Source organism: Amyelois transitella, chromosome 8, assembly GCF_032362555.1.
Source record: "Amyelois transitella isolate CPQ chromosome 8, ilAmyTran1.1, whole genome shotgun sequence".
Taxonomy (NCBI): Eukaryota; Metazoa; Arthropoda; class Insecta; order Lepidoptera; family Pyralidae; genus Amyelois; species Amyelois transitella.
Genome location: NC_083511.1, coordinates 1,194,193 through 1,205,425, shown reverse-complemented (window position 1 = coordinate 1,205,425; position 11,233 = coordinate 1,194,193). Strand labels below are relative to the sequence as shown.

The window sequence follows — 11,233 nt, the reverse complement described above, 5'->3', positions numbered from 1 at the left end:
ACCTTTTTATGACCTGTAACATTATGAATTACCTGGAACAAAATAATAATAAAATGTAAATATTCTGGAAGGCATTGTGGCAAAAGGTCAGGTCAAGAGTACCTGAAAGCGACGAGCTTGCATGAAGAGAGTTATGAATGTGGATGAAGCGAAAGGAGTAAGCAGGGATCATGGCAAGTGGAAAGATGTGGTCTCTGCCTACTCCTCCAGGAAAGTGGCATAATCTATGAATATATGTATGTCGATATTTTCTAGGATTCTTTAAGTAGAATTGACTAGAGATCTTCATACATCAAAAATCGATGCCCTGACGAATATAAGTCCGAGTGTGGGAAAAACATCGTGAAAAAACCTGCACATTCAAGCAACGGGATGTGTAACCATGATTCATACATACATACATATCGTCACGACTATTTCCCTTGCGGGGTAGACAGAGCCAACAGTCTTGTAAAGACTGACAGACCACGTTCAGCTATTTGGCTTTAAGATAGAATTGAGATTCAAATAGTGACAGGTTGCTGGCCCATCGCCTAAAAAAGAATCTCAAGTATGTAAGCCTATCCCTTAGTCGCCTTTTACGACATCCATGGGAAAGAGATGGAGTGGTCCCATTATTTTTTGTATTGATGCCGGTAACCACACGGCACTAATACAAAAAACCATGATCCAATATAGTTTTGGTTCTCCTGCAAAGGTTGCGAAGATCAAACAGAGTAGGTTCGTGTAGAAACCTGATTTAACTTCCCAATGCAGAATCATGGTCAAAGATTCCTCACCAGGGAGGTGACTTCGCAAACCTGGATGATGTTCTTTAAAAGGCGCCCCGTAGTGAATAGAAAAAAAGTCTAGGAACAATAAACAAAAGTAAACGAAACTATAAACAAACGAGACAGAAACATTTACAAGGAAAATGAAGACGTAAAATTACTATCGCGTCACAATTCATAGTGATAATTATCCTCACTTGGATTTTGTACTCGTACTAAAAACCTGAACGTCGGACGGACTTAAACACCTTTATTTTTATCCACAAAATGTGACCTAATCACAGAGTTATAAAGGTTAAATTCCAATGGATGATAAACACAGTATCTGCCCAAAAAATTTAAGGTGGAAACAGTGTTGCCAACTTAATGTTTTAAGCGCAAAATCAAGCGTTTCTTTAGAAAGGGCGAAGATTCTATGTCTAGAGCCAATTTTCAGTAATAATATGCCGCTTTTTTAAATGAACAAATTTTTCAAGATGAAGCAGTTTGGTGGTTAATTTGAGAGTAAGCGTGAAAATACGACCAAAAAAGGTCGAAGGTTAAGTAGTTTTTACAATTAATTTCAATATTTTTTTAGCACAACTATATGGAGGTTTTTTTTCCGAACTAAGTTATAAAGATTTACTTTCGAAATTGGTTACAAGGTATCACTTATTGTCGACACAACCAATTATTAATACCGATCTACTACCTCTTCCAAAGCGTATGTGTAGAAGAAGCGGCGGAACAAACTACACTGCAGCATTTTCACCGGATGTCAATTTACAAACATAGATCACTTACATCTAAATCGTGGACCAATGCACATTGTCCACAAAAAAAATAAGATTGAGTATAAAACTAATGATTTCAATACTAATATTATGTCAAGTAGATATAAATAGCTGATTGGCTCTGTCTACCCCACAAGGGATATAGACGTGAGCATATGTATGTAGATATAAATAAACTTACTGCTTTCTCTTAAAAATCTTAGCAATCTAGCATTTTTTAAGATTTTAATTATATATTTTTTGTCCAATAGCGCTTTTTCATTAGAGACAGTTGGTAGTAGAGTAATAAGTATAGCATAGTGTTTGGATAGCGGCAGTTGTAACTCCGCAACCTTGACGAAGTGTCGTGTGGTATTTGATTGTAAATTAATATGGCACAAGTTAAAATAAGCGATGGTGTTATAGAGGGGGAATACTTGAAAAATGAGTTTGGGGGGAATTTCTATAGTTTTAAAGGCATCCCTTACGCTGCACCGCCTGTTGGAGACCTAAGATTCAAGGTACTAAAAATTTTTTTTATTATTTACGATCACATACATACATATATCACGTACATACATACATACGTACACGGTCACGTCTATATCCCTTGCGGGGTAGACAGAGCCAACAGTCTTGAAAAGACTGAAGGGCCACGTTCAGCTAGTTGGCTTAATTATAGAATTGAGATTCAAATAATGACAAATTGCTAGCCCATCGCCTAAAAAAGAATTCCAAGTTTGTAAGCCTATCCCTTAGTCGCCTTTTACGACAGGAGTGTTCCTATTCTTTTTTGTATTGGTGCCGGGAACCACACGGCACACATATCACATCTTTATCCCTTACGGGCTTGACAGAGCCAACAATCTCAAAAAGACTATGTTTGGCCGGGAGAGATAAGATTAAAATAGTGGCAGATTATTTGAAGGTAATGTGGAAGGTGTTTATAATATTTTTTTTCATTTAATTTTTAAATATTTGAATGTTATTATGTGTGTCAGCTGGTACTCTTCCGGTTTAGTTTAAAAAAGCCAATCAAAGGAAAGGCTGATAAACTTGGAATTGTAACGTAAGGCGATGATTTAAATCTCAATGCCATTGATAAACGGTTGAATATAACCTTGCAGACTTGTCAAGACTATTGGCTCTGTCTACTACGTAAGGTGTGAAGACATAATTATATGTAATTTGTAGCACACATGCTACAAAATACTTCATCAAGTAAACAATAGTATATAATCATCATATTTTATGTAGTAAAGTAACTCTTATAATGTAAGGACAATGAATCTTCGTAGAGCCAATAAAAATGGATTACAAATTTAAAAATTACTAAAATTAACTATTTCGCTAAGTTCATAAGATAATTGTCTTCTTCCTCCTCCTGTCTACCCCTTAAGGGATAAAGACTTCAATATGAGTATGTATATTCTCCTCATTATATTTTAGGCATTCTTTTTAGGCGATGGGCTAGCAACCTGTCACTATTTGAATCTCAATTCTATCATTAAGCCAAATAGCTGAACGTGGCCATTCAGTTTTTCAAGAATGTTGGCTCTGTCTACCCCGCAAGGGATAAAGACGTGACCATATGTATGTATGTATATTCTCCTCACGTAGTTAATCCCGGTTATACCCTTACTTTTGTGGCGAGAAACCTGGACCCTTTATTAGAATAGTAGCTCTGTCTACCCTGCAAAGGAAATAGGTGTGATAATATGTTATTCTATGTTATGGTACCCTTTTTCGACCATGATTATAGATTAGGTAAGACAGGTTTTTACACGAAGCTTCTCCCGTGTACCCCCCACAACCTCTGCAAGGGAACCTTACCCATAATGGATCGTGGTAAAAGCTGCAAGAGATGAATTTGCCTACTCCCTGATTGATTGTCTTATTCTTAACATCCTGTATTCATTATTTCGTAAAAAAAATCTTGTAAAAAGCAGCATGACCCTTTTACGACATCGACAGGAAAGAGTTGGATAGTTTCCATTCAACAGTGCGGGGAACCACGGCCGTAACTTAAATTTACGAGTACTATATTTACTGTAATTGTAAAATAAACAAAAAATAAAAGCACTTATCATTTAGATAACAAATATCATGATTATCTGAACGAACGGAGTTGCGCAAGGATTACTAGTATACTCGTACGTACAGTGTGCCACGTGGTATACTTATAACCACGTAACATTCAATACAACAGCGGTTCACTTCTGTATGTGGCCCACTGTACACGATACTGGTTGTAATTGTTGTTAGATTTTATACGAAGACCACTGTACACAATATTGATTACAATTGTTATTAGGTTTCATACGATACTAGCTGTGCCCGCGATTTCGACCGCGTGGAATAGTTATTTTGGGCATTGAAGCTCTCAAGGATAAATAATTTACCCCGTTTTTTACATATACATTATTTCTTTGCTCCTTATAGTTGCAGCGTGATGTTATATAGCCTTAAGCCTTTATCGATAAGTGGTTTATTCAACGCAAAAATAATTTTTCAATTCGAACTAGTAGTTCCTGAGATTAGCGCGTTCAAACATACAAACAAACTTTTCAGCTTTATAATATTAGTATAGATTAGATACATAACAATTTAATTCTAACTTATTTATTTTACAGGCACCACAGCCAGTCATACCATGGAATGGAGTATTCAAAGCCACCCAATTGGGACCTAAGTGTTACCAAATATTTGACCTCTTCACAGGGCAATTTCAACCCTCAGGCAGCGAAGATTGCTTGTACCTTAACGTGTACACTCCAGAAATTAAACCCGCCAAACCTCTTCCTGTAATGGTGTACATCCATGGTGGAGCCTTCGTATGTGGAAGTGGGGATGACGACATTTATGGACCCGAATTCCTGGTCAGACAAGGAGTCATTCTCGTCACAATCAATTACAGGCTAGACGCACTCGGATTTTTGTGTCTAGACACAGAAGAAATTCCAGGCAATGCTGGCATGAAGGATCAAGTGGCGGCTCTTAGATGGGTCAACAAAAATATCGCTAATTTCGGAGGAGATCCAAACAACGTAACGATTTTCGGCGAAAGCGCTGGCGCAGCGAGTGTATCTTTTCACTTGATCTCGCCCATGTCCAAAGGACTATTTCGAAGGGCTATTGCGCAAAGTGGAGCAGCTATTTGTCCATGGGCAACTAACTTCCAACCACGCGACAGAGCTTTACTTCTAGCAAGAAAACTCGGCTCGAATTCCGAAGACGATAATGAACTGAATAAATTTTTCAAATCGGTACCTGTGTGGTCCCTATGCGGACACTCATTTCAATTACCGATAGTCACAGGTGAAACTCAAAAATCTGGAATATATTTTAATATTGTAAGTGAAAAAAAGTTTGGGAACAACGAAAGATTTTTCTATGATGACCTGTATAAAGCAGCGCGTACTGGCATTCATGAAGATGTGGAAGTTATGACCGGGTTTACAGAACACGAAGGCTTTATAATGATTGCAAATAATCCAATAGGTGAAACTTGTGACAAAATTATTGCATTTGTCGATTACCTTGCGCCAAAAGATATAAGAAACAATTGCAAGCTAGCTGACGTGATAGATGTTTCAAAGAGTATCAAAAAGTATTACTTTGGAAATCAAGCCCCGTCTGAAGAAAATTGGGAAATAATCAATGATATCGCTGGTTTTGAGTCGTTTAAATATGGTGTTATACAATCTGCAAAATTCAGTGCATATCAGAATAAGAAAACGTATCTTTACAAGTTTACTTGTAAATCTGAAAGGAATATATTTGCTCAAATTCTTGGCGTTGGTAAACTTGTTGGTGACAAGGCTGTGACGAGTCATGTCGATGACCTTGCTTATCTATTCCCTGAAAAAATATTAGATCATCAACCAATTAAAGATTCTACAATGAAAATGATTGATAATATAACTAGACTTTGGACGAATTTTGCTAAATTCGGGTAAGTTACTGATAATTGCATAAATATACAACTTGTAGTAACTCCTTACTTCTCTGGGAAAGGGAAGTGATTTTCAGTATGTGTATGTATGTAACTCAAATTGAAAATATTCAGACTTTTCAAAACCCTTTTTTCAACGTACAAACCAAATACATATATATTTTCACATACAAAACCTTTATAACTGCTTAGTATCATGAAATACACAACGTTTGTTATGATTCTATACAGACTGACATAGTATAAACACCTCTAGCCGGGTGGTTCCCCGCACTAATATAAAAAAAGAATAAGACCACTCCATCTCTTTCCCATGGGTGTCGTAAAAGGCGACTAAGTGATTCTTCTTGCAGGCTAGCAACCTGACACTATTTGAATCTCAATTTTATCATTAGGCTGAACCGTTGAACGTGGCCTGTCAGACTTTCAAGACTGCTCTGTCTACCACGCAAGAGATACAGAGCAGTCTTGAAAAAGACTTCTTGAAAAATATACGTGATCATATGGATGGATGGATGGACTTCTCTCTTAGGTAAAAATTTAAAACATTACTATTCTCCTACACAACTTTTATTTTCCAGAAATCCCACTCCCGACGAGAGTCTGGGCGTTCGATGGGAGCCCTATACTCTGCAAACCCAGAAGTATCTGAACATTGGCAACTCCTTGGAAATGGGTGAACAACCGGATAAAGCAGAATCGGACTTCTGGGAAAGTTTTCACAGGAAATATGTTCCTGATCAACTGTTAGATGAATCGTCGTGGTTGTAATATTTATTTGACATGTACTTACAAGAGAAAGAGCGCCACTTTATAAGGGCTCGTGAGATGTTTTTAGTATAATTATACAAATATTATTAATATGGATGGGATTTTATAATTTTATTTTACAGAACATATCATTTTTTAATGTGTTTTTATTTTACTGTATCATTAAATTCTTTTTTCTTAAATTTAAAACGAGTCTATAATAGTACTAATCTTTTAAAGAGAAATCTTCTTTTTCCTTCTGGCTTTAGTCCCGGATGCATCCTCACCACTCTAGATAGCAGCATATGCCTTTGACCATGGATCCTTGATTGTGTAAGTTAGGTTTTTACACGAAGTCACTTCGTGTAAACTCCCATTCGACCTCCGCATCTTTGCCTAACCTAACCCGTATTGGGTCGATCATGGTTACACATTCATTTGTCTGAATGTACATGTTACCTCACAATGTTTCACCTTACAGTAAGAGCATCGGTTAGTATTCAAACTTAATGTACATACCTTCGAAAAAAGTCAATGTTAATTAAAATCAGTTAATCTTATTTGTATATTAACAAAATTGTACAGATCTTCTATGAATGTTGAAGTTAAATATTCAGACTCTAACAGGAATGCAAATGTAATACAGGAGATTATACCAATAAATAATAATTTATAGTATTCGTTTGATATTTTCTTTTTATACGTATAGATTATGTAGTATATACCACTCTCTATGTAATCTTATTGTATAAAGTTCTTTTGATTTGACGTTATGTGAAGAAGTTTCAGATTTATCGGTGATAATAATATGAAATAATTTAAAATTAAACACTTTGCACTGTTTCCACACACAACAGTTGAATCTGTACATGATATCTGACCATGAATTTGAACAACAAATTTATAAATATCTCCGAAACATAGGAATATAGATATTATTTTACTTTTGTTGATTTTGAACCATAAAGCATTGCGTTAGGAACCAATTTGATTATGAGTCTTTGCCGATTTATGTAGTTTTTCGTTTGGATTAGCAATGATAATATTATCTCAAAGCTCTTTAGGAAATACAGTCTTATTGAGACCCTTCAAAGTCTATATTCAAACGAATGATAAAATAACATTATGTGTGAATCATATTGTGATTTTTTCGTAACATCTAAATAGTCGTAGCTTATCAGCGTTAGTGGACAGACATCTACACTTTTTAATTCATTCAAAATGGTACAAGTGAAAATAAATGATGGTATTTTGGAAGGAGAGCATATTGAAAATGAATTAGGAGAGAAATTTTACAGTTTCAAAGGAATCCCTTATGCCGCCCCACCTATTGGAAACCTCAGATTTAAGGTAAAATTTGAAAACAAAATGTTACGAAACATAGTTGAGAAAATTCTTAAATAAATATAGTAAGCTGTGTGCCGTGTGGTTCTCGGCACTTAAGAATATGACTACCCCCATGTCCTATCCAGGAGTGAATGGTGTGGACTTATTTTAATTCTAAAGGCGTCCCAGGGTATATGTGCATGTTCCCCTGGAAAAGTTGGCGAAGTGAAACTGGACTCGCTTCCTGCAAAAACTTGACTTGACCCAATCCAGAATCACGCTCAAAAGGCGCACCCTGGGCTCCCAAGAATTGAAGATGTAACCGTATCCCGGTTACATCTTCAATTCTTGGGAGCCCAGGAGGAAGAAAAAGATAAATGTGTAAAATCTTATAAATATGGGATTCTTCTTTTAAGCGATAGACTAGACACGTGTAATCTGAATCTCGATTCCAGGTATACATGACCTTCCGAGTCTTTTCGAGTACACTAACTCAGTTTACCCCATAAGCAATATGATATAATGTACGTTTGTATGTCGTTTGTACAGTTTAAATGCACAAGCTGATGTATAAGGAAAATTATTAGATTCGATTGTTATGAATACTACTTAACGATAATTTTTTACTGCAGTGTCAGAAGTAGATATGATTAAAAATATGGCTACCGTTTGTGATTCATCAAGAATGTTACTAACTCACTGCTTAATAGCGTTTCTAAATAGATAAACACAACACTGTATTATTATTTTATAATTGCGTAATTATAAACCAAAACAATAATGTGTTCCACTACTGGGCCGCTTCCGCTTCTGTCACCATTACTCAGCAAAATCGATTAATGAATTCATAAAGAAAAATTAATTAGAAAACTTATTTTTAATTTTCCAACAGGCGCCACAGCCAGTGACACCATGGCAGGGAGTACGAAAGGCCCTGGAGTTCGGCCCTGTTTGTTATCAAGCGATAGATCTAATAACACTACAAGTAAATCCTATAGGCAGTGAAGACTGCTTATACATTAATGTTTACACTCCAGAACTTAAACCTGATAAACCTCTACCAGTCATGTTTTTCATTCACGGCGGAGGTTTCATATGTGGCAGTGGAAATGACGATTTATACGGCCCAGAATTTTTGGTCAAACAAGGCGTTATACTCGTCACTTTTAACTACAGACTTGAAGCACTAGGATTTTTGTGTCTCGACACTGAAGAGATACCTGGTAACGCTGGTATGAAGGATCAAGTGGCTGCTCTTAAATGGGTCAAAAATAATATCAGCCATTTTGGTGGAGATCCAAACAACGTCACCATTTTTGGAGAAAGTGCAGGGGGTGCAAGTGTTAGTTTTCATTTAATTTCTCCTATGTCTAAAGGATTATTCAAAAGAGCTATAGTCCAAAGCGGTGTCGCAACTAATCCATGGGGATTGCTCTTTCAACCACGAGAATTGGGTTTGGCTTTAGCAAGAAGTTTAGGTCATAAGTCCGAAGATGATGCAGAATTGAATAACTTTTTCAAAACGGTCCCTGTAACATCTTTAAGCCCTGTCCAAGTAAAATTGACTACAATTGAAACTGAAAAGCCCGCTTTAATTTTATTTGGCATAGTAAGCGAAAAGGACTTTGGAGGCAATGAAAGATTTTTCTATGGTGACGTACACGATGTGGTACGTAATGGGATTCATGAAGATGTAGAAATCATGGTCGGGTACACGACTGACGAAGGCCTCATAACGTTGGCTCATGTCGGCCAAATGTCTGATGTATTCAACAAAATTAACACCTTTGCCGATTATCTGGTTCCGAGAGACATTCAAATCAACTGTAAGTTAGCTGAACAGATTGAAGCTTCGAAGTGCGTCAAGAAATTTCATTTCGGTAACGAATACCCAACCGAAGACAAATGGTACTCCTTTCAGCAAATCTTGGACTTTGAAATGTTCAAGCATGGTCTGATTCAATTTGCAAAGTTTTCCGCAAATCAGAAACGGAAAACATTTTTCTACAAGTTCGCTTGTATATCAGAAAGAAGCAAGTTCGCTCAAGTCATCGGTTTGGGTAAACTCATCGGAGACAAGGCAGTGACTTGCCATGGAGATGACTTAGCATATCTGTTTCCTGAACAATTATTGAACCACGAACCTTTAACAGATTTTACTATGAAACTCATTGAGACCACAACCAAACTTTGGACTAATTTTGCTAAATTTGGGTAAGTTCTTAAATTAAGGAATTTATGTTTAAAAATATTTTTTATTTACTTTAAGTTTAGTGTAGTTGACAGGGATTGAATCAAGGATGTAGTGTTTTTAAAAATTCATAAAAAAATTTTTGTTTATGTTTTAAGATGTTATGGAAAATAATCCAACCCAAATGGCTAGATTATTATAAATCTAATCACGAAAATGCTATCAAATATCATTATCATTTTAGACAATCACAGTTATCATATGAAACGTATGTTGATAACACCTATCAGTATGTTGTTCATATTATACAACTGCCTATATTTTGAATGTTTACATAGTGTAGTTCAACTTCTGACCAAACCAACTAAGCATTCCTTCTATCATCAATGAATTGGTAAAATAAGAAATAGAAAAAGGCTTCGAATAGATGTGTTATACATAAGCTGAACACTTAAAAACATTACTCGTAATCCGACATAAAACTGTAGATGTGTGTGACTCGATTTTTGAAAAATTATTTTTAAGTCCTAATGCTTAGTTTTTATATTTAAATATACATATATATGTAAATATCCAAATTTTTACATACATCCCTTGCGGGGTAGACAGAGCCTACAGTCTGAGTTTAGTTTCCATAATTATCACCATGTTTTGGTGCAATGAAAAAAAAGGAATAGGACCACTCCATCCCGTACCCATGGATGATGTAAAAGTTGACTAAAAGAAAGAGGCTTAAAAACTTGGATTGGGTTTGGGATTTTTCTTTTAGGCGATGGGCTAGCAACCTGTCACTATTTGAATCTCAGTTCTATCATTAAGCGAAACAATTGATCGTGGTCTATTAGTCTTTTCAAGACTGTTGGTTCTCCTTACCCGTATCCGTATCTATTTATCATTAAAATTCAGATTGTGACTAATAAAAATTATGGATAAGCTTAATAACTCCTTCACACTTCAATAGACAGCATATGCAAATACCAGCTATATTTATGCGTGTTTCAGTAACCCAACTCCTGACGACTCTCTTGGGGTCCAATGGGTTCCGTTCACTGTGGAAAAGCAGGAGTACCTGAACATCGCCAACACGCTGTCATTGGAAGAGCAACCGGACAGAAAAGAAGCGAAGTTCTGGGAAAGTCTTCATAGGAAATATGTGCCCAATCATGTTTTATAAAGAAGATTGGATTTTTTTTATAAGATATGTTAAAGAAATTGAGAATTTGTAATTCACTGTAAATGAGTTTTCATATAACCATAAAATCTGAATGATGTGCCTGTTTCTTTTTTCTATTGTAATGTTACAAAGAGATAGATAGATAACGTTGATTACTTGTTTGAAAGAGCTAATCTTTGGAAATACTGAATTATATACCTAGGTATACCACGAGCGAAGGTGTAGCCATCCGATATTTAAACGAGCGAACGTATCTACTAATTTTTTTTTAATATCTTTTTTTTTATTTAAAATTTTTTTAGGATCTGTCAATAT

The 11,233-nt window shown here is 35.8% G+C and overlaps 1 protein-coding gene across 1 annotated transcript; it reads left to right on the top strand.

Annotated features, from left to right (window-relative positions):
- The first annotated feature begins 1,843 nt into the window (after nt 1–1,843).
- Nucleotides 1,844–11,015, top strand: LOC106137373 (uncharacterized). The gene is made up of 7 exons (XM_060945594.1): nt 1,844–2,043; nt 4,156–5,477; nt 6,059–6,244; nt 6,813–6,864; nt 7,401–7,577; nt 8,446–9,767; nt 10,747–11,015. Exons 1-7 carry the CDS (start codon nt 1,915–1,917, stop codon nt 10,916–10,918), a joined length of 3,360 nt encoding a protein of 1,119 aa, XP_060801577.1. The 5' UTR covers nt 1,844–1,914; the 3' UTR covers nt 10,919–11,015.
- The last annotated feature ends 218 nt before the right edge of the window (nt 11,016–11,233 follow it).